Raw genomic sequence first — 24694 nt, forward strand, 5'->3', positions numbered from 1 at the left:
CTGAAATTGCATGTCATTAAATAACAGCTTTTGCAATTATGCAGGAAAGTTATCCTTCGCTTTTGGTTTCACAGAACATCCACACAGGCTTATAAACTAATCATGCCAGATGTTAAAGTTTCATACTTTTGCTTCAGTATTTCAAGTAAATAAATGAAACTAACATTTCAAAGTCTAAAACACAACTAGTTCATGTTCTGTATTTTGTTTTCTTTCTTGAGTACAATCAAGACACTGACTCTGTCTCAAATCTTACGTTCTTTGTTTTGATTGAGCCCCACTGCCTGGGGTTCAATTTTATCAGTGAGAAAGGCACACAGTACAGTTTGTGTCACAACAGCAGCACATCTGGCCTTGGTCAGAATATGCAACAGCTTCCAACACTTCCACCACTCACCAATGCTTACTCAAGTGTATCTCTAACAATAACTATTTCCCAAGAAATACCAATCACTGAGGCTACAGGAAAAGCAAATTTAATAGAAACTGTTGCTCCTTTCTGTAAGCAAGCTGCTTGATTCTTACTCAAAATATATTTTTATCAGCGCAGAATGCTGTTCACACACATGACACGAACCAGAAACAGCAGCTTAATTCTAGATTATATAAAGCGAACTAGATAAATACAGGCCAAATTCAGGTAAGTCAATTAAATAATTATGCTTAGGACATTTTAAATTAGTATGACAACAAAACAAAACCTCACAGTCTAGGAAACATCCCTTGTGAAGATTTTGTTCCTGTCACATATATGAAGTCCAATTAATCAATCAAACAGCAGAATGCTGCTGATGTAGGGCTGCACTGGCTAAGTGGCACCAGCCACTGAGTGGAAAGCCACTGGGTGCTTCCACGTGGCCCAGCACGATCCCCCTTCAGAAAACACGGAGGAGCTGGTTTTGTAGGAAAAGCTGCCCAGGCTGCCAAACACTGTAAGCTAACAGGCCAATGCACAGCTGAGCTCTCCAGTTACTGCAGGCCAGTAGTAAAAGCTGCTGCTTTCAACTCTGCAACTCAATTCTGAAATAGCCCATAATTAGCCATATAGTACATATAAATCTATATACTAACTTACACTGTGCCTGCATTTTAGGACAGAATTAGATTTTAACTACCTCACTTACATGTCATCATGAAAGCAGAGGGCAGCTCTTTCCATTGGCTCAGGATGTGACTGACTGCTGTGAGAAGATCTGGATAGAGGTGAATGTTTCCCTTCTAAATAGGATGCACAGTCATCAGGAAGCCTGTAAATGTGGGGCAAAAAATCACATACCAGAGTCATTCTAATATGCACTGCTCCTGTTTTCCAGAAAATTAGGGGGGAAAAACTCGTATTTGTGACTACTTGTTTCCTGTAAGTTAAGTTATTGCAATACTGTAGCTAATCTGTATTTACATATGTATCCTGAACACTCCTCTCCAGTCTTCTGTAGGAGAAAAAACACATTACAGTTTTTAGTGGCTAGTGGTGTCCTTCTGGGAGGACAGGGTATTAAAGTCTCATCTTACTTGTTAAGTAACAGGACGGCAGTTAAGCACAAAGGCTTCGAATTGTTACTCTTTGCTCTACTCCTTGTTGAGCAAATTTTAGATCTTATACATAATGCTGGATCTTACAGTTTCTAAAAGGAGTTAAATTCAGGTAAATTCAGTGAACAGTTAACAGAGAACACACAGGTAAAAAATACATTCTTCTCTCTCATTCTCTTCTGTACACAGCTTCAAACTCGAGTCAAGTAAGCTGAAGAGACGAGTTAAAAGAGATTTGACAATTACAGTCTAAAAATTAAATTAGTTTCGAAGAGCAGTTTTTGTAAATGTTAAGTATTCTACTAGTTACAAATTAAGCGTGAAGTTTACACTGGTAATACAGACAATCCTATGTTTGCTTACTGAGATACTGATTGGTAAATAGTTTTATCACTGACCAAGTAATCTGCAAAATTAATTTTTGCTCTCCAGAGTTAGATGCTTCAACTATTTTTTTTATATTTCTGAATGGCACTCACTGAGACCTCACCTGTCACCGCCCTCTTGGCTCCTGGCGACAGTGGAGGCCGCCACAGGTAACCCAGGGTTGGAGGAGACGGTGACATTCTCAAAGAGCACACTCGCGCTGCTGTTCAAGGACTGGCCCAAGTAGCTCGGGAAGGTCTCGTCGGCGATACCCCTGAAGTCTTCCATTATCCCGCCTGGAACAGCGCTCGGCCCGGCACCACCATCAGCCCCGCGCGGGCAGCATCTGCAGGCAGGACCCAAACAGCTTCACGCTCGCACACGGCAACGCACTTCACCCTCACATCACTGCCTGGGAAACCTGGAAAACCACCCCGCTTTAGCCACAGAAGTGCTCAAGAACCGTTCCCAGCCCTCTCCCACCAAGACTTTAGAGGGACACGCTTTCACGGCGCTCTCGCAGCGCCCAACAAGAGCGGTGCTCCTGCCACTCACTCCAGCGCCGCTGCGAGACGTGCCAGCCTATATTTAGCGTGTAAAGCCGCGCGGACCGGGCAGTCCCAGCTTGCCTTCCACCCTCCGCGGCCCCTCCAGGGACCAGCTGGGGCGACCCCAACTCCGTGTGACCTCGGGCCGCGGCAGGAAGGCTCCCGCTGCTCACCGGCCACGCTCCGACGCGCAGTTCGGAAGCCGGCGAGCGCCTTTTTGTCCAAAGAGGAGGGAGAGAAGGGCTCTGCCCTTCCTGATGGTTCCAGGCGCACAGGAGAGCTGGCGGACAGACGGACCGACCGCCAAAACTCGGGATGGGATCCGCCCCGCGCCGCCGCCGCAGCGCTCCCCAGCGGCCGGGCGGGCACCACTCGCTCCCCCGGCACGCAACGGAAACGGCCGCGCGACTGGCCCGCCCCACACCCTCGCGGCCGGCAGCGCATGCGCAGCGGCGCCGCGCGCGCCGCCAAAACTTTGGCACTCCCTCCCGCGCAGCCAATGGCAGCGCCCCAAGCGGAGCCGGCCATGGGCGGGCACGGCGCGCGGTAGCGGACGGGGAGCGAGACAGTCTGGGCGGGGCAGGCGGCAGCGCTGATTGGGTGATGCGCGCGCGGCACCGCCCAGCCCCGCCCCCCCGGCCGTTAGAAGGAACGAGGTCGGGTGTGGCCTGAGGGAGCGGGAGTGGAAGCGGGAACGGGAGCGGGAATAGGTGGCGGGGCCGCGGGCGGTGTGGGGAAGGGAAGGATATCATCCGTCTATTTTGTATCAGGTATTTGCTTTCAGGCCAGCCGGGCTTGGGTCCCCGTACCAGGGAGTAGCCCCGGGTCTTCCAGGGAAATGGCCGCTGAACATCCCGCCTGCTGTCTGCTGTCCACCGTCCTGCCTAAAAATGGGAAAAACAAAAAAGGTCCATTCAGATTAACTCATGTGAAGTTGTTTATATTCCCGGCGTTGCTTTCTGTTCCGCTTTTGCCATCGGAATCAGTTAGATGAGTGTGCCTTTTCTCAAACATCAAAATGAATATTGTATCTGAAAAACGCCAGTCATTTGTTTTTAAAATTTTAAAAGTTTAATAGTAATAAAATAGTTTTAAAAATAGCAATACAATTACAGTAATAATAATTTGGACAAGACAAATTGAATTAGGACAAAATGAAACAAGAACAAAGAGTTACGGACGGTCCAGGTACCATTTCTGGGAAGCACGAGCCCAAAAAAGGACCCACGTTAACAGAGGGTTAATTCTTAAAAGGAGCAGCCTGTTGCATATTCATACACCTCATCCATGATGCATAAATTCCATTCAAACACAGGATTCTGTCTCGGCAGTATCAGCTTCTTCCTCTGAATCCTGACAGTGCTTTTGAGGACCAAAACAGGACCAAAGGGACCAAAACATGCCAAAACTAAGCTCACAGATGTTACAAAAGCAGGGGGAAAAGACAAAGATGAACACACCATTTGGAGAAGAAGATATGAGGAACATGTCATGGTTACTTTGGGAAACAAATAAATTAAAGAAATATCCTCCAAAAGTCAAAGCCATCAAAACCGTATGCTATCAAGTGCATGCACATGCAGCAAAGCCTGCCTAAATCCATCTCTGCTGAAGGCCAGAGCAAATAAGAAGGACTTACAAACACTCTGGAATGGAGATTCCATCCAAGCAATTGCAATTGGAGGAGAAAAAAAACAAATGTGGGAAATTTGGGAAAAAAGTGACTACAACAAACTTGACCGGGATTCTATCAGGTGCAGTGCAAAGGACCAAAAGATGCCAAAACTAAGCTCACCGATGTTGCAAAAGCAGGGGAAAAAGTTAAAGAGGAACATACCACTTGGAGGGGAAGATATGAGGGACATGCCATGGATACTTAGGAAAAAAAGAAAAAATCAAAGAAAATCTTGCTCAAAGTCAAAGTCATGAAAAGGCATGGCATGCCATCTAGTGCAGGGACATGCACCAAAGATTCCTCTCTTGGTCCCCATTGAAACCTCAAGATTCCGTTTCCCTTCCCGAAAGGAAATGAAATTTCCTTTCGGGAAGGGAAACGGAATCTTGCGAATGCGAAAAGAAAGGCTAACAAACACTCTGGAAAGGAGATAGGATCAAATGAAATGCAATTGAAAAAAAGCAGAAAATCGGGAGACTTAGTGTCTTCAAAAAATCGTTTATGAGGAAATGAGCTGCAGAGCAAAGGACCAAAACACACTAAAACTAAGCTCACAGATGTTGCAAAAGCCGGGGAAAAAAGTTAAGGAGGAAGACTTAACTTGGAGGGGAAGATGTGAGGAACATGCAATTGTTACTTGGGGAAAAAAAAAAAAAAATCAAGAAAATCCTCCCAAAGTCAAAGCCATCAAAACCGTATGCCATCAAGTGCAGGCACATGCAGCAAAGCCTGCCTAAATCCATCTCTGCTGAAGGCCAGAGCAAATAAGAAGGACTTACAAACACTCTGGAATGGAGATTCCATCCAAGCAATTGCAATTGGAGGAGAAAAAAAACAAATGTGGGAAATTTGGGAAAAAAGTGACTACAGCAAACTTGACCGGGATTCTATCAGGTGCAGTGCAAAGGACCAAAAGATGCCAAAACTAAGCTCACAGATGTTGCAAAAGCAGGAGGAAAAGTCATGGAGGAAGACAGAACATGGTGGGGAAGGTATGAGGGACATGCCCTGGATAGTTGAAAAAGGAAAAAAACGGAAAAATTCTTTCCCTATGTCAAAGCTGTGAAAAGGCATGCCATGCCATCAAGGGCTGGCTCATGCACCAAAGATTCCTCTATTGGTCCCTGTTTAAACCGCAAGATTCCGTTTCCCTTACTGAAAGGAAATGAACTGGGAAAAACAAATAAGATCATTCAGATTAACTTGTCTGACGTTGTTTATATTCCCAGCTTTGTTTTCTGTCTCGTTTTTGCTATCTTAATCTGTTAGATGAGTGTGGCTTTTCTGAAACATTATAATTAATATTATATCTGAAAACCGCCAGTCACTTTTTTTTTAAATTTTGAAAATTTAATACTAATAAAATAGTTATAAAAATATTAATATAATTTGAGTAATAATAATATGGTCAAATTGCATTAGGACAATATTTAACAATAAGAATAAAGATTTACAGACGGTCCAGGTACCTTTTCTGGGCAGCAGGACGCCGAAAAAGGACCCACGTTAACGGAGGATTAACCCTTATAAACAATAGCCTGTTGCATATTCATATACCTCATACATGATGCATAAATTCCATTCAAACACAGAATTCTGTTTGGTCAGTGTCAGCTTCTTCCTCTGAATCCTAACAACGCCTTCGATGCAGGAAGAAGTTAGTTTCTTCTGATAGGAGGGCAATAAATTCTCTTTCTCTGAAAGACAGGTGTCCCGTGGCTGCTATCTTGCTGCAAGTCCTTTCTTTAAAAAAAGTATCTTGCATAGCATAGTTTCTATTTTAACCTTACTTTATAACCAAAAACTATATTTAACACACTACTTAAGAGAATTAATACAGCATTCGTTTCTAACACAACACATATAATATTCATTTTAATATGTGTGAAAAGCCAAAAACAAAATACTCATTTTTTACATTATATGTGTTATGTTAGGTTATGCTGTATTCATTTTCTTAAGTAGTGTGTTAAATATATTTCTAGGTTAGAAAAAATGTTAAAATAGAAACTGTGCTATGCAAGATACGTTTTTTAAAGAAAGGACGCGCAGCAAGATAGGAGCCACGGGACACCTAAATCTTTCAGAGGAAGAGAATTTATTGCCTCTTATCAGAAGAAACCAACTTCTTCCTGCCTTGCTCAGCCTGAAGATGCCGTCAGGATTAAGAGGAGGAAGTTGACACTGACCAGACAGAATCCCGTGTTTGAATGGAATTTATGCATCATGTATGAGGTGTATGAATATGAAACAGGCTGTTGTTTTTAAGGGTTAATCCTCCGTTAACGTGGGTCCTTTTTCGGGCTTATTTTGCCCAGAAAAAGGTACCTGGACCATCTGTAACTCTTTGTTTCTATCATCTCATATTCCAAATAGTCTAAATTATTATTATTCTAATTGTTTTACTATTTTAAAACCATTTTATAACTATTAAAATTTTAAAAACAAGTCATTAGCATTTTTCACAATGAGGCTGGAAAACAGAATTATTAGGAGTGGAAGAAACCTCTGGTCCAGTCCCACCGCCATGCCAGGGCAGGGTCACCCAGAGCAGGGGCTCTGGCTGGGGTTTGAATGTCTCCAGAGAGGGAGGCTCCACGACCTCCCTGGGCAGCCTGTCCCAGTGCTCTGCCACCCTCAGAGTAAAGAAGTTCTTTCTCATGTTGAGGTGGAACTCCTTGTGTTCTTGTTTATGTACAGAACATGGAAAATTTCATTTTCATGCTGAAGCGTACATGTCACAGGGATTTTTTAAGTAGAGGATGTGAGCAGGTGCCTTCCAAATGTGTGTGTGTGCATGAAAACTTCTACAGATCTACATCAAGTTCAGTGCTCTCCAGGATGTTTTCAGAATGCATTTCTATGGTTGTATTCCTTGTATGGAGAGTGAAAATCCACATTTGTCGTAATCAGAAATTCATACTGGTTCAAATATGTTCAAAACAAGACCAAACAACACCAAAAGCAAAACCACCACAGACACAAACCGCACACACAAACCCACAAAACCAAAGAAAGCAAAGAAAACCACCAATGCCATCTCATGGCTTCTACAGGACCCAAAACTTTCCAATCCTGGCAGCTCAAACTAAGATGTGCTCCAAGCACAGAAGCAGTAGAAGGGCTATTGTGGGTATTCTTGCAGAAGAAGAAAAAGGAGTGTAGCCTTAAAAAGTGCTGCATAAATTTAAAATATTGTGTGTACCTGCTGTAATTATCCCTTTCAAAGCCCTTCTCTAATCTTCCCTCCTAGAGTTTTGCTGCCTATGTCCAAGGGCCCAGATCCTGCACAGAAATTCACAGGCTTGAGTCAAGGAAGAAGAGTCGATGAGTTTGAGGAAGCAGAGGTGGAAAGTCAGGGATGTGCATCAAAGGCTACTGGTTTGGAGAGAGGTCAATACAAAATAGCAGCTAGGGGGCAAGGCAGGCATTGGCCACAAAACCAGCCTGAGCTCATTTGCTGAGGTTAAAGTACCTGGCCACTGTGTTCTAACATGACTTGTTTGCACTCAATTTTACAGCATGTTTCCATTAGTAAGAAGTGTGACTGGAATTAGGATATCTAATAATAACACATGTTCATCACAGAGGAAAATAACGTGACCGTGCTGAATAAACTATTAACAACGCACTACTAGAAACTGCAAAAGATTGTCATTACTCTAACTGGTTATCAGTGACCTCTTCCAGGGTTAAGACATGAATGCTGCAAATGGTTTAACACTTAAAAAATATGTTTTGTTGCTTCCATATCAAGAAACAATTTGGTCTGGTTTAGGACTATATCCCAGTGTAATAGTGTTGATTTTTATTTTTTCAATTATTCATTCTCCCTTAGAGGAACAGTTATTTTCCACCCTCCATTTAAGCATTATCCTTTAATCACGTAACATTTCTGTTTACCATACAAAGTTGGCATGGTTTCGTGTTAACTTTTTCTAGTAAAGGTATAAAACTTTTTTTTCCTTTTGTTCACTTCTGTTCCTGTTGGCTGGAAAGTATCAGCAGCCTCCCTCCACACATGTTCAGCAAGCACATTCTAATACCAGTGTACCTCATGGGTTTTTAAATTAAAACTTTATTCCTCAGAGAGAAACAAAAAAACAAATGTGGTGGATCTAAGCAATTGAAGTTTTCAGAACACAAGTAAAGCTCATAGGAACATGTCATTTTGGAAAAATACAAGTTGTCCTCTCCCTTACCTCACAGCAGTGGTCTAGGAAACAGGGTAAGTCCATTTTGAAGCACATTGAAATATACAATTATACTTTGGGTTTCTGCAGCACAAAGGCCTCCTCTTTCCTTCCTTCCTTCCCCCAGGATCTGCCCAAAAACCTCAGCAGTCCCATCCTGTGCAGTAATGCTACTCCTGGGCAATACCAAGTATTCTTTGCCCAGCATTGTCTTCCTGCCTGCCTTGCACCAGACTGAGTCAGTGCCAACATACTGATCCACAGCAGTGATTCTCCCTCCCGTGCTGACAGCACAAAAGACATTTGGCATTTTTCAAGCCAGCACTCTTTCTTCAAAACACCCTGATTGAATTCAATCACTGGAAAAGAACTGAGAAGTAATGTGAAACCCAACAGCTTTAGGAGCCTGCACAGACCTCCAGCACAGCCATGGGAAAAGTGAGAGCACACCTTGTGGCACAGACTGGGAATATGCAGCTGCACATCAAGAATGGCACAGAGCAGAGCTAGGAGAGTGGACACCTGATTCAGAAAAACTCCTTCATCAGGAACCTGTTAAAAAATAATTACAAGGAAAGACATACAAATACAGACCTTTCAGAACAAGTTTATTAGTCAACCACAATTATAAAATTTAAATATTTATATAGCAAGATGGAAAAACCCTAAGTAACCAAACACTTCAAGTTATTTTGCTGCAATATACACAGGAATGGTTTTGTTTCTTTAACAAGGTGATGCAACATCATTCTTCACTCATAAGTGTCTTGAAGGCATGTCTAATTTTGAGAATGTGCTTCACACTTAAATGCAGTATACAAAAAGAAAAAAATAAAAACCATACTAAATTGATTCAAAAAAGATAAAAAGAAAAGGAGAAAACCCCAGGCAAATTGAAACCATCTACTCCATAAAGAGCGCATGGCTAATACTGTTTATGTACGTTCCCAAAATTCAATGGGTACAAAATAAAATGGTCTTTGATACACAAATAACATGTTCTAAATGTTTTTTGTCTCACAAAACATGCACGAAATTCCCACATGTTTAAAAAAGTCTTTTGTACCAGAGAAGGAATACAAAGGCAGCCAGAAATGGAAGCATTCACAAACACCCAGAATAAGGCCCTTCAGAATTTATTTAAAGGAACACATTAAACCCCTTCATTCTCAGGTAAAAGATTAAGAGGCCGAGACACACATCGTCTGCGAGGGTGAGGATACTGGAGGTTGGCAGTGTCAGCATCACAAGACTGCTCTATCAGAGGAGGAGGAGGAAGGAGCTGGGCATGACTGGACCATCTCGATCCAGCCCGTGGGGAATCCAGAGGGGGAAAGAAATACCTGAAACAATTAAGAAAGGAACAAAACACCAAAACAAAAAAACAAACAAAAAAACAAACAAACAAAAAAAACCAACAAAACAAGAAAAGAAGAGAAAGGTAGTAAATACAAGGAGAACCAAAGGGGAGAAAAGACATGCTGGAAAAAAAAAAGGCTTTAGTATATCCATGCCAAAACCAATAGAACATAATAGCAGAAATCAAGGCTTGTAATTCAAAACAAGACAAATCTGGAAACTCTTCTTTAAAGCAAAATAATAGTCTTTTCCACCAAAATTCATTGAAAATACCATAGTCATAGTCCTAGCATACATTTTTACAAAAGAATTGATTATTTTGAAGTCAAAAAGGTGGTGTAGTACAGCTATTAACAGGCTTTCATTCTCCCAGAATTTCTGTGATTTGTTAACAGCTTTCAGTAATGCTTTCTTTGTGACACAAAATATACATTAAATATTATCAAAAAGTACACTTGCTGCATATGCACCTAATTCAGATTAACTTCACAGCATTTCTAGAAGACGTAAAAACACCACTTTTTACATTGATATACATTTACAAAGAATAACTGCTTTGAATGAAATACAGTCTTTGTATCTATTTACATATTTCTGCAAAATCCTCAATTTTGTGTAAATTCAAGATTCCTGGTGAATGCAAGATTCACAATTATGCCACTCCATGTCATTTTGCTACTGCTTTTATTAGAACTTACCCGTAACACTTGTGCATTTTAGTATAACTATATTATGTTTTCTGTCTTATTTACAATTCTGTGGACTTACAACAAAGAACAGCTATGAGTTTATTAACGAAGTTATGGGACAATTAACAACAAACTGCATTTTGGTTTCTATCTCTGTATGGCTAAAGTGTTTGCATTTTTCAAGGATATTACGTTGAGAGAATTTAAGTATTCCATGTAATTATAACTCTTACCACAGGAATGTACATATGTAACAGAGAAAGTACTTCTTTCAGGATGAAGTATGACAGTACTTACAAAACATTTATTTGAAGTCATACTAAAGAATATAAACGAAGCAATAACAAACCACTAAAAGCCATCATCTGTACAATTGTCAAAACAGATTTCTCACTTCTTTAGAACTAACAGTTGCATATATATTACAAAGCAGTTACAACCTTGTAATGTTTAGGGAATCCTTATCAAATGCTGAACACTCTGAAATGCAAAACAAATTGGTTCTCAAAACAATTTTAATGGAAGTTACCGTAATGGTCGTTTCCCTCCTCCCATCCCAATCAAGGACAAAAATTCTTGGTTTTAATCACAAACTATCTTTTAATTTTACAAGCTTTCAAAACTACGTTCTGATGGAAGTTTTGAGGTTTGGGTGGGTTGTTTACGTTTTTTTCCAAACAAGATGCCTCTCCAAATATTTTTCTATCGGGTGTTCCATCAGTATCAAACTGTGCAGGCTAGTACAAAAAATGCATACAACGTGTTTGAAAAAGGCTTTCTGAACAGTATTTAGTAGTTAGCAGGCTGCTGGTGTCTTGGGAGAGGTCAAACGGCGCTGGGGAAGGGGAAAAAGGAGTTCGTTTTCCATTCCTGTGTGCATGCAACAAGCAGCAAAACACCAAAGTTACTCCAGTTAGCTTGGTATCAGCTCTGCTTTCTGTTAAAAAGGACATAATACAAATGGAGAATGGAAATTGTATCATAAATCTACACACACAGTTACATCAACATAATAATACAGCCCTACTGGTTTATTTCCTAACAATCTACATCACACGTTCTGAAATTTATTTCAAGTACAAATTCAGTTTGGCCATAGTGCTTTTATAAACTTTTCCAGATCTGCCTGTGCTATAGCTGTCTTAAGTGTTTAAATATATAGACACGAAACACAGCATGTACAGTCAGAGACAAGTCATGTGTAGGATTCCTATTTAGTCAAATGTCAATGCATGAATCTTTATCAGCATGTTAACACTAACACAGAAGTTAGCAGCTGTGCTTACACAACTCAGGCCAGTATCACTACAAAAGAAAGCCTGTAGTAAAGTGTGTATCTTTTAATGTAAGGCTCAATCCTAGGACAAGACACCATATGTCCCAAAATTCCACAGGCCTTGACTTAATTCTGGAAATAACATTGTTTTACAAATCAGAGGCAAGAATAATTTATTAAAAACCACAACAAAACACCTTCCAATACAGAGCAATGAAGGGAATAGAAATAATGCCAGAAGTTTCAGCTGCACAATGGCTTAGCACCAAGTTCAGGGACAGGAGAAGAGCCACGAGAGGGGTGGGGATGGTTAGTCTTGGTGGCAGCAGAGTCTTAGATAAGGAGATTGTAAAACCACACCCTATGCCAAAGAGCTGTAAGACAGCCTGCATTTCCCCACAGGAGCCCAAGCAAATGCAGTTACATAGCTCTGGATATACCATGTCCAAGGCAGGGCTGCATTTCATTTGCTACACTGCAAGTAGAATCTGGAATCATGACTAACATAATTTTGCTGCCCTTTCTTGTTGGGACCGGGCCCATTACCACCTCTTGTGTCCGCATTTATCTTGTGAGGAAAATGTGAAACCTGTTCTCTGTTCAACAGGGCTAGGGATTGTGAACTGCCATTCAGGATTGACTGCTGAAAGGGCAAGAGGGGATAGGCTGGTGCTACTCTCCACAAGCCAACTTTGCCAATAGGCTTTCCAAACTGAAAAAACCCCACATGAGTAACTCCACAAGGACGGAAAGGAAACTATCCCAAGGCACTTGAAACAAAGGTGGCCACAAAACTTGGAAACCACTGCTATGGAATCTGCCCACATCTCATTCTTATATTCTTATACAGAATCCTTAGAATTCTGTAAAGCTGATTGTACACACTGCACCATACACATGCAAGACTCAGCATATTTCTACATTTCAGTGTGCACAAATGAAAATGTTTTTTCAGAAGAGGCAGTAAAATTTACTCACTAAAAAGCAACAATTACAGAACAAAAACCTAACAGAGATTGAGGCATATTATTTGCAATATGAATGCCATATGAAGAAAATTTTAAAACCACAGAACTTTTATTCAATTGATGCTACACACCTGAAAAAAACAAGTAAACTAAATCACACTAACATTTGATTGTTGAAACTGTTATCAAGTAACTTTTCTTCCTTCCCTTCTGCTATATCATCCCAGAGAAAAGACAGAATTTGTTGCTGGCATTTTTGCTTCACTTTTAAGCATATATCTAAATCAAAAGGGCAGTTACACACCAGTAGGATGAAGCTTCTCCTTTAAAACTATTTCAGAAATGTTGTTTTTAATAATATGAAAGGACTAAAAACCAAAATAATTATTTATATTGCTTATTTATACAGACTGATTCAATGTGACTTACTGTTTTGTTCATTTTCCTCTTAACACTTGCATAACAGATGAACCACAGAGCAAAACCAGAGGAGCTTATAGAAGTACTCATGCAATAAATGACACTGCACTTTAAAAACATGTAAAACAAATATGAGAGCTAAATGAAATAAAGATTCAGAGAACAGACTACTGAAAATCAGTCTCTTTACTACTTAACCTACCTGCTGGCAGATGATCCATTTAGTGAATTCTGCAGACTTGTATTGGCTGAACCTAGAGAGGCATTAAAAATTCCCTGCTGAGAACTACCATTCACTGGACTCCCATTACCTTTCAGTATACCAGTACACTTCCAGTTGTCCATGTAATTAGCTGCAAACACAGATATACAGACACTGTTAGTTTCTCTTCTGAAGCTCAGTTTCTCTACAAATGTTTCAACTGCCGCACACCTGGTGTGAATCACACGTGAACTTCAATACCTATATATAAATTCCAAACAGCTGAGGATCCGGCCCTTTAGCTGCCTGATATTCTCTGCCTGTCCATAATTTAAAACTCAGTTTCCACTGTTAAAACACTGAAGAACAAATGAGAATGTGTAAGATAACTGCCAGTAGATTTTTATTGTTGTTGTTGTGGGAATTTTGGTTTGGTTTTTTTTTTTATTTGGTTGGTTGACAGAGGGATGCATTTATTTGTTTGTTTTCTCTTAAATATGTACACAGAAAAAAGCCATTTGCCTTGACATTGTGACTGAATGTAGATTTTCTAGGTTTAGAGGAAAATTCTCAAGTCAGAGAAAATATCCACCTTACTTTTTAAAATGACAACTTTATGTAGCTCTAGTCTGGTGAAACAATTTCAGGGTACAGTAACAGCTATTCACAGCAACCTAAATCATGCAAGTATTTCACACAGAAAGTTATTTCTGAATTCTGTTTTTCTTAAACGTAAACAGAAATATAGACAATAAAAATCTATCTTTCACAAATCTAAAATGGACACTCACTCCAAAATTATGTTTTGAGTAAAATTTCTCAAATATATTCACTAGACTACAAAGTTAATGTGATTCAAATGGGTGACCTTACCCTTCCAGAGCCTAACACAGCCATCATCACCAGAGGAGGCAAGCACTGTGCCTGTAATATTCCAGCTCACTCGCCACACCTGGGAGTTGTGATTATCAAACTGTGCCACAATATGAATTTCAAATTTTGTTAATCCTCCTGATGAAGTCAATTCTTTCCTGTTTAAGAGAAAAGTGACAGTTCTGCACACAACTGTTCAAAGGTCTGGGCTTGAACATGATGTCAGAGACTACTAAATCCTTGTAATAACAACTGTTATTAGATTAGGTATTCAGAGAAAATTATAGACTTGCTCACAATCTCGTCACCTTAAAAATCAGGTTGCTAAAAACAATCCTGCATACATTATTACTTTTGCTTTGCAGAGACAATTTGAACAAGATTGTATAGTGTGCATCACATCACATCAAACCATCTTCCTCTTAAGCTCACCTTAGAGGTTTTAGTGTGAAAATTCGTACGTCTTTGGTTGCTACAGCCAAGATGTGGAAGGATCTTCCCAGATTTGGAGCAAATGCAATATCATGTACAGGATCTGTGACTGTCATCAGAGCTTCTGCTTTTGCATACTTCCTGTAGAGGGCAAGAAATTAACCTTTAATGCCATGAAAATTGCCAGTGATTAAAATTATATAGACCAGATATAGTGGAAACGGGGAAAAGGGTTAAGAATACATGATAAGACTTGTAAAAAAAATTTTTAAACATAAATTTCTGCAATAATTTCAAGCAAATTTCTTCAGAAATTGAATCTATCAGATACAGTAGCCACTAAGTACAGTATGCTACAGTATTGTGAGTCATACAACAAAGCAAGGATTGCAGTACAAAGGACATTTTCATCTGCAATTGGAAAAGGAAAATGAAGAGAAATATTCCATTCACAAATCTAAAGGGAATTTGCATCTCAGTAATTCACTAAATTTTCCATGCTTTTAAGCAGACTACTGTCTGCCTCCTCTGCTGTATGATAAACACATATTCCATTTTCTTAGTACGTTACAGTAACTTTATTGTTAATGCATGGAGAGCATTGCCTGAAGCTGGGCATAAAATCCACAGAACACTCTGGCTCCTTTCCCACATCGGTCACTCCCAGTCAAACACAATTTCTCTGTTATCATTTAACTGGAAGTGGTGGTGCACAAACTTAGTAGCCCTTTCTGGTTCTGTGGACTCTTGACTGTACAACCTGAACTTTGACAGACCATGAGCAATTCACAGCACTTTCTGTCATTGTAATAATGCCTTTAAAATCATTGCAAGGTGGCCTTGAACAAAACAGTGCCTGGTGCAACACAAGTCAAATTTCAACTGTTAACTCCTTGTGCAAAATTAAACACACAATTTAACAGACACAGAACAACTACTCTCCCTTTAAAATGCTGGTAAGAACACTGACACTTCTGCACTGACAGAGAATAAAATTATCAATATCATTTCTGTTAACATCAGTTACCATTCTGAGGTCTCCCTCTCTTTTCCTACCCAATGGATCAGGGACAAAATTAAGGTATTTTTATTTATTACTCCACATCTAATGATAGGAATAAAAGGTCATATATCATAAACAACTTCATAATCCCACAAATGTTATATATTATTATTATTATTTAGCATACCTGGTATTTTCATTATATTCATAAATTTGAACCTTAGCCAGTATATTTGGACTGTTGTCATCACTTCCTACAGCGATCATTGGAGAATGTGCTCGAGAGCTAAAAGGTGAAAACAAGTATTGTCATATTTACATATTATATCTATGTATATATATAATATTAATATATAGTATTTCCCATAGAAAGTACACCAAGCCATTTGTTAAATTTCAAACACATTATCTATAGAGAAAACAGAACACCACCACAAAATACCACAAGGAAAAAATCCCAAAGAAAGAGGAGTTAAATGCTATTCAGAGTTACCACTATCTCACTCTGTTGTTTTGAAAGCCCACCTTATACACTCACTAAGGTGAAAACATTAGACAACATTATTTAGCAATTCAAGATGATGTTCTCAGAGAGAACTTTCTGTAACAGAAATTGCATCTGCAGTCTAGTATTTGCCACCAGTTTCATAGCAGAGTCTGCATTCTTTGCAGTGCTTTTAATTATTGATTTTGTGATATTTCTATCAGTTTTCAGAAGATAAATCACATAAGCTAAATGTACATGAATTTTAGTTTTTAAATCCACTTTTATCCTATCCCATGCATTAAAGTGAACTCCTGTATGCTGAACCTTCAGCATGGACTAGTGCTAATGAATAAAAGAGTAACTGGATCAGCAGGACACAGCACTGTGTCCACAGGGAAAGCCATTAAGTGCTTCTGGACAAAGAGAAATCAAAGCAGTTCAGCTTTGAATGGTTTTTCCTTTCCTGTTACAGTCATAAAGCAAATGTTTTAGTAACATACCTTGAAGGATTCCAAGAAATACAACTGCAGCTGAGCTTACACGAGATTTCATGCTGCAGTGACCACTGGCTGAGATTCATCACATCTGGAGCTTCATAGATCCTTACAACTCCATCTGCTGAACAGGTTGCTAACATAAGACCCATGTGCTTGGGAGCAAACTTCACATCTGTAACAGATGTTCTACTGTCTACCAGAGTGGTCCTCTTGACCTGCAAGGAAATTTCCATCAAAAATTTATTTCCTAAGGAAGGCTAAGTCTGACAATACCATTTCATAGGATTGCTTACATCTTCCACCAAAAAATTCCCCCCCAACTTTTATATTGTTTGAAAGATGAACAAGAACAGCCAGTGTTGCTTCACATTATCCCTTGTCAGAGAAAAACCCAACTGTAGGTGGGAATTCATGTCTGCCAGTTGTTTGCCAGGGAACATCTCATTATGAAACATTGATAATAGTGACAGAAACTGGCCTGAATGCAACCAGTTAGCTGTTTTCCTCAAATGTTTCAAAAATACTTCCTTTGTGTTGGAATGCTGCCACAAATGAACAAAACATAGCCAAAATCAGAAACTTTACAGCTACAGAAAAGAAGTCTCACCCAGTGACTCTGGCCTCGGAGTTTATCATTTGACTCTCCCACTATTTCTTCCCATACAGCTGCTGTTCTATCAAAGGAGCAGGAAGCCAGGACCTGCCCAAATTCAGGATGGGCCCATGTCACACGCCACACTGATCCACTATGTGTCTGCAAGAAAACATCAGAACACTGTAGAGAAGCAAACTTACTGCCTTAGGAACCATATATTTTCATGACTTTCTGAAAAAGAGAATTCTAGGAAGTAGTAACACTGTTCCTCTGAAACCTATGTTCTTTTATACAAAGTTACATATCAGCTGTTGCAGTTCTTTATTCTAACCAGCACTGCAAAGTTGTTGTGCTTAGTGTTTAAATGCAATTATTACAAGCATATTTCAAGGCATCATTTATTACTACTTTAAGTTCCAAACTATGATTTTGCCTCGATGCAAAAAGTACAGTTTTGTTCTCCATCAAATTTCAACCATTACCATGTTACTTTCTGGCTTGCCTGTACTTTTCAAAAGCACTTGTAAGCACAATTAATCTTCTTTTTAATATGAAGCTCCTCTTTCATACCTAGTTCAACATTCCTGTCTTAGAGAAGGGGAATTCAAAAGCCTCCCTTGTGTTGACATTTACAGGGATGAATGCATTGTGGTCCTATTAAACACAAGTTTAAGAACAATTCAGAAGCTGAATGCACTAATTATCCAGATGAAGCAGAGCATCTATATGACACAGTTCTCAGAAAGGTTTTGGAGAACAAAAAGCAGAGGTCAGATGTTGTAACATTTAATAGCCAGACATTTTCCTTTTCATTTCCCCCTTCCCGCTTTTTTTTTTTTTTTAAGTCTTACTATACACAGAAGGAAATATTAAATTAACAATTAAGGTACTGTTTTCCCCTCCCTGAACACCAGTCACTGATAATATTTACTAATACTAATCTACCAACATAACTAGTACTAACAAGAGCAGACTGAATGTTTGCCTCTGCTTTAAGTGAGAGGCACTAGAGATGCTTTACAAAAGCAAAGAAAAAGTATTTTACACAAGACATACAGAATCTACATCAAACAAAAAACATTTCTGCTCTAAAATTCAGCAGAAATGAAGCATGGTTCTCCAAAAACAAAGGAGAAATTATGATTATGTCTGTGTAATTTTTACAAATACAAACCTTCCAGCTGGCAGTGCAATGCCAATCTCCATTTTCACTTTTGTCCCAGACCTAATGAGAAATCAAAATACAATTTGTAAATAAACCTTACTGACTAATACTTTAAAGACACAACCATTCATATACATAAAATAAAAATAAACAAAAACATACACATGCATCCCCACTAAACCTTTTCATCGAGGACACTGTATTAGGTTGAGTACAAAATTGCACTTTACTCCACCATGAAATTATCCCTATTACAAGTAGGGAGAAGAGGCACTGCCTGCAAAACCCACTATTTTATGTCTTCTATCTTTTTTTAAACAGTAAATTACATAGAAGAGAAATTATTACAATTCCCAAAAGTTCATTCACTTTGTTCCAAGAGCACACTGTTCTGTTTCATTCCAGAGCCCCCAGCACCCTCACGTGCTCAGCTCTGGCTGCAAAACCCAAATGCAGCTCCCAGCACTCATCCCAAAAGCAGAGTAGGAGAGTAAAATATACACCACGGTAGTGGGGGAACAGATCTTGTTCCTTTTCATGAGCTTTCTGCCTTGATTTTTGACCACATGCAAGTCACTGAACCTTCCCCTCTCTTGATTTCCCATACATCTGTATACTTACGAGTTTCTTACTGAAAAATTATGTAGAAAGTCACGAACATAACCAAATGAAAGACACTACCTGACACTCACTCCTGTCAGTCACTCATTCACTCTGAAGCTGTACTAAAAGTCACCACGTCTGCCACTCTGGCTCTCCAACACAGCCTGGGTGATGTTGTTCCTCTGGCTGGAGGGACATTCTGAACATTCTCATAAAGGATTCAGTTATGACCGGAAAGTAACATTACACTGCTAGAGAACAGTTTCTGTGTTCAACCCACCTCATGGTATCTTTTTTAAGAATGGCACACTCTTGGTAGTCAGTCCAAATCAAAGATCTCCATGGCTTTGGCTTATTTTCTGGGGGGGGGGGTGCATTTTATTGTGGTTGGTTATTTGCTTTTTAGTCTGTGGTCAGGGAGAACAGGCTACTTTTTGGTTTTTAAGCCTAATATACATGTGACACAGCTTTCTACAAAAAGGTGACTTTTTCAACCATTTATCTGGATTTAATAACAAACATGTCTGCTCTCTGCAAATTAGATTTAAATCTACCCCCGTGACTCCCAAATATTTGCCCATTTTCTCACTATGCACAAAAAAAAGCAAAAAAGCAATCAACTTTTCCTTTAAGTAAATGTAAAATGCTACTTTAATTCCTCTACAGGAACGTAAAATTGAAGACTTCTTGTATTCCACACTTTCCCCAGTCTGCCAGGGCACACACAGACCACTACGGCTTTTTGCTTACTGGCACTTCACCTCCTTCCCACAATAAATACAGATTACTGACACTGCATTACTTAATAATAGTTTTTTTTGGTAAGCATTATTTAATAAACACGGATGTTCCGCTGAATAAACTCCACAAGCGGCACGGCTGCAGGCACAGCAGCCGGGAATGCGTTCCCTGCCGCAGCCCCGGCTCGGAAGCGGAGTTCCCGTGTTTACACGCGTTAGCGCGCACACAAACACAACGGGCACTGTGCGCTACAGCCTCCCGCCCCACGGCCCGACACCGCACCGGGACCCGCCGCGCACCGAGCCCTCGGCCGCGCCCCGGCCCGCCCGCAGCTCGGTAGGCCGCGACACTGGCGCGGCACCAGGCCCGGCGGCTCCCCGCTCACCTTGACGCTCTGGTCGCTGGAGCAGGTGGCCATGCGGCGCCCGTGGAAGTCGAAGGACACATCGTGGATGAGGTCGCGGTGATCCGCGGCGATGCTGCGCGCCACGAACATCCCGCCGCGGCCGCCACGCGCGCGCACCGCGCACGCCTCACGCGGCGAGGCGGGGCGGGGCAGGGGGCGGGGCCGGCGCCGCCGCGCGCGCAGCCGCCACAGCTCACCCCGTGCGCAGGGGGCTGCTCCGCGCATGCGCGATTCTTCCCACCGCCGGGAAACGCGGGGCAGGGACCGGACTGGACCGGACCGGACCCGACCCGATCCGATTCGGAGTCGGCCGGTGGGGGTTGGGGCGGTGCGGTGTGCGTAGTTACCCCGCTGTCGCGCCTGACTGCGTCATGTACCCTCGTGAAGTGACAGGACAGGAGGCCGTAACCTCAAGCTGCACCAGGGGAGGTTTAGGTTGGACATTAGGAGGAATTTCTCCTCAGGAAAGGTGGTTAGATACTGAAATGGGCTGCACAGAGGGGTGGTGGAGATACCGTCGCTGGGGGTGTTTGAGGAAGGACTCGACGCGGCACTGGCGGCATGGTGGTGTTCGGTCTCGATGGTCTCGGGGGTCTTTTCCAGCCGAGCTGGTTGTGGGATTCTTCTGCGCGGTTGCTGTGCCCGCAGCGCCGCAGTCCCACTCCATAGCGGGTCCGAAAAGCTGCGGAGGTCGCTGTGGTAATGCAGATCAATAAACACACACTCGGCGCTGTGGGATGTACTGCGTTTGCTTCGTTAATGATTTACGGTACTAATGAGCCCTGACAGATGAACCTTGAGACCTGCTTCCTTGTCGGGGAAAGATTTGGGAGGGTGAAGTGCGTGAACGACAGTGCAGGCAGGGGAGGAATCCGCGGCCCGGTTGAGAAACTCCTCTGAGGAAAGGCTAAGAAAGTTGAGATTGTTCAGTCTGGGAAAGAGATGGCTCAGGGGTAACCTAATAGTGGCCTTCTAGTACCTGAAGGGAGCCTACAGGAAAGATGGAGAGACATTTTTTACAGGGGTGTGTAGTGACAGAACAAGGGGGAATGGATTCAAACTGAGAATAGGTTCAGAGTATCTATTCTCAGTTTTCAGATTAGATATTAGGGATAAATTCTTTACTGTGAGGGTGGTGAAGGACCACCATCACCACAGTAGAGCTGTGGTGACTGGTCTGTAGTCAGAGAGCTGTGCAAAATAAAGGAACCACAGCAGATGGAGACTCCTGAGGGCTCAGTACTTTAACCCTTGACCTTCCACTTTTCAAGGAGCTCTTCACTACAAGCAGCACTTTCTTCCAGTTTGTGTCCTGCAGTATCCCCTCACAAACTGGGGCATGCAGCTCATTTGCCAATACCTTTTAAATACCATTCATTTGTTGTAACACTGAGCACAAGACTGTTACAGCATCCTGTTTTTAAGGAATGTTTGATCTGCAAGCTGTGTTATTTGCTGACTGTTCTGAAGATAGCTACAATAGTGGACAAGTATTAGCAAAGAGGATAATTAATGCGCTATATTCCAAATAACAATAATGCAGTCAGTAGATTTAAGAGAAAAAAAAATTATTAGCATGTCAATAGACAGTGAAAGCAAATACATTTGTATTTAACTGGTTTATATTTCAGGTTCATAACAGTTCTGAAGTCATCAGAACACCTCCAGTGCCTTAAAGCTATGATCCAGTTTTCCAGTCATCTATTAAAGGCGAAAGGATGAAATTCCCTGACATCAGATACATTCAAATTCTCCAGATTCAAGTCAGAGTTAGACCTTTTCTAGAAGATTTTTGGTAACTGCAGCTTTAACAGAAAATTAGTTTTGACATTTTCAAGAAGGCTTTTGCTTTTCACTATCTCATTTAAAGTTTTCATGTTTTTATGTTCTCGTTTAAAATTTCTGTTCACTCAGTGAATGGAATTTGTTCAGAGATGTTCAAATTCTTCACAGAATTATAAAGAAACTGTTATGTGCTTGTGAAATAAACCTGACAGTTTGATATTTTATGCATTTATTTTTACAAACTGCAGACTACATTCAGTAGGGACTGATGGAGGTGCTGTTATCACATGCCAGAGGGATTCTTTCACTCTTTCTGCATTACCTGCATACAAAATATGCAAGCATTTAGCACCCTAATGCATGAGTTTCATTGGCAGGCCTTATAGTAAGATAGATATGGTGGTACCTAAATGTGATAAAGAATTATAATAGAGAATAACAGATTAAGGTAAATTACAACAAACTTGGACTTGAAGGTACACCATAGCTTTTAAATGCTAGGATTCAATTATTGTAGTGATACTGGGTAAGGAAAAGTTAACGTGTTGAAAAATTTATTTTTGCCCAAGTACAGCAAATATAAAAAAGCTTTCAATTCAACAGAGGGTCAAAAATGTGGAAGAATTTGGAAGAAAAATCACCAACTGATTTTACATTCTTGTTCAAGTTGGCCAATATTAGTTTTAAAAATATATTGTTAAAATACTACAGAACTAAATCTCAATAGATAACATCTGGAGCTGAAAAGAGGAATTTGCAAGAAAATTGTCAAGAAAATTTAGATATCTAAGCATTACCTGTTTACATTAGTGGAGAAATTTAGTTGGCATTTATAAATAACAGAAAACTTGCTAAGCATTTTTAAAACTGAGAAGTTAATGAAAGGAAGAGGTTAACATTTTCTCATTTCTGAAGATGAACTGGTGTTGCACAATTCCTCTCCTAGAGGGAACCTCACTCTGGGCTCTAGGTCTAGAGTAAAAATACCCTTTTTTTCCCCTTGCAATCATATGCAATCACTTTGGAAGCTGAAATTTCAGTATTTTCTAAACCATGGCTAAGTTATAGCTAATGGAATAGAAGAAGGAAGGAAATGTGTTTGTGACTGTTTCAGTGCTGTAGTGAGAGAGATAGTAAATTTTTCATGCTGTCCTCACATGTAAGAAAAACAAACAAAGGGCAAAAAAAACCCCCAAACAAATAGTAGTAATGCATGTATTTAGATTGCAAAAGAGGAAGATTTTTATTTTTTAATCTTTTAGCATAATTAGAGACGTGTACTTTGAAATGTCAGTTACTGCTTCATTCAAACAGCTGGAGAGACAGTGCCTAATAAAAAACATTAAAGCTGACTTTTAAGTTCTTTAGTCTGTGACAGTGTATCTGAAAGGTCAATTTTTTTAGCTATTTGGGGAAATGTCTTTTACTGTAAACCACTGACTATGTTTATAAAAACTGCATTTTTTTTTTCAGAACAATTGTTTCCAGTCAGTGATTCAGCTGTCAAAACCAAATTCTTTTGCAATTTTAGTAATGTAATGGTTTTGTTGAGACTTTTCAACTAGTACATTTCAAATAGTGAATTAATATCTTTCACTTGCTCAAATTTAGTTTATTTCTTCCGCCAGTAATATTGGTATAGTTGGAGCAGGGCAAAATTGTCAGATTCACAAATAATTAGCATCAGTCATTTTCATTTGAATAATACATAAGTATGTAAATGTTTCACAAAGGCACATTATGACCTAAAACGTTTGTTTTCTCTGACAAGACACAAAAATTGTACACTTCAAGTCAAGATTAGGCTTTATTTCTGACATTTTAGTTTGGTCAGTAAGCAAAAAAAAAGGAAAATCAAACCCAAATAACTTTTTTTTTTTTTTTTACTACATGTACACATACACAAATATTTGTTCATTTTTAAATACAACAAGTCCCTGACCTCGTTCCCTAGATTCAAAGCAAGTTAGGTCAGGTTAGATTTATTTAGAAACTGGGTCCAAAATCATCACTTTCTTAAAAAAATCCAGGAAACATGGATGATTGTCATCCCAGAATCTTCATTTACTGTGGTGTCTGGTTTTAGTCAGTGCCCAGGAATGAGATAAATACATTTACCTCATGTAGGCAATTGTATCTGGTGTTTTCAGCTAGTAGAAAGACTGACACAGAATTAAGGTTCAATAGAAGAAACACTTCATAGTGAAACACCAGAATTAGCAAAGGGATGAGAGGACAAGATACAGCCTTTGTTAAGGCAAGCAGTCATTAAATAGACAGCCAATTAGGATGGAAGGCATCCAGTCTAATGAAGAGGCTTCATATTTTCTGGGAAATGAAATAACACTTGTTTAAATTCTTTTAAATGGCCAGAGTATCTCTCATATTAAAAGTAAAACAAAATTTGTTGAATAAGATCAAATCTCCCTGGATCTCTTCAGGAAGATTTCAAATGTTACCAAAAATTGGCTATAAAAGCTAACATGCTACATCAAAAGAGGGATTTTCCAGTGATGTAACATGAACACAAATTATCTTGGACCACAGCAATCTTGACATCTGGGTTAGTATGGTAAATCAGATGGAAATAGTATGAACAGTATGTGAGCACTTTCCTTTTGCTTCCTTACCTATGTCTAATAGAAACCTTTGTTATGAATAAATTTCTTTTTATCTTAATCTAGGTGAAATTAATAACATTCAATACTACTGCCTCGTGAGACATTCCCCTTTGAATGGTATAACAAATCCAGAAAGCAAGACACTTAGTGCTGGAAAGCTGCAGCTCCCTGCTGCATTTCCAGAGTATCCAGAGGGTTGTGAAGTTGCTGCACCAAGGGACAGTCCCCAGTGCACAGCAGTGGTTGGCAGCTACCAT

The 24694-nt window shown here is 40.1% G+C and overlaps 1 protein-coding gene across 1 annotated transcript in view; it reads right to left on the reverse strand.

Moving 5' to 3' along the window:
* Window positions 1-20214, reverse strand: part of CEP192 (centrosomal protein 192) — a 78301-nt gene extending 58087 nt beyond the window's left edge. The window contains exons 1-14 of the mRNA XM_074546577.1: window positions 20011-20214; window positions 18291-18341; window positions 17129-17275; window positions 16525-16736; window positions 15725-15823; window positions 14535-14675; window positions 14103-14260; window positions 13230-13380; window positions 9472-9658; window positions 8325-8338; window positions 3257-3331; window positions 2621-3115; window positions 2024-2245; window positions 1125-1247 (exon numbers count right to left, since the gene is read on the reverse strand). Coding sequence (XP_074402678.1) covers window positions 1125-1247; window positions 2024-2245; window positions 2621-3115; window positions 3257-3331; window positions 8325-8338; window positions 9472-9658; window positions 13230-13380; window positions 14103-14260; window positions 14535-14675; window positions 15725-15823; window positions 16525-16736; window positions 17129-17275; window positions 18291-18341; window positions 20011-20121 — 2186 coding nt within the window. The 5' untranslated portion in view covers window positions 20122-20214. The remainder of the gene's footprint in view (window positions 1-1124; window positions 1248-2023; window positions 2246-2620; window positions 3116-3256; window positions 3332-8324; window positions 8339-9471; window positions 9659-13229; window positions 13381-14102; window positions 14261-14534; window positions 14676-15724; window positions 15824-16524; window positions 16737-17128; window positions 17276-18290; window positions 18342-20010) is intronic.
* Between the last annotated feature and the right edge of the window lie 4480 nt (window positions 20215-24694).

This window comes from Zonotrichia albicollis, chromosome 1 (genome assembly GCF_047830755.1).
Source record: "Zonotrichia albicollis isolate bZonAlb1 chromosome 1, bZonAlb1.hap1, whole genome shotgun sequence".
NCBI lineage: Eukaryota > Metazoa > Chordata > Aves > Passeriformes > Passerellidae > Zonotrichia > Zonotrichia albicollis.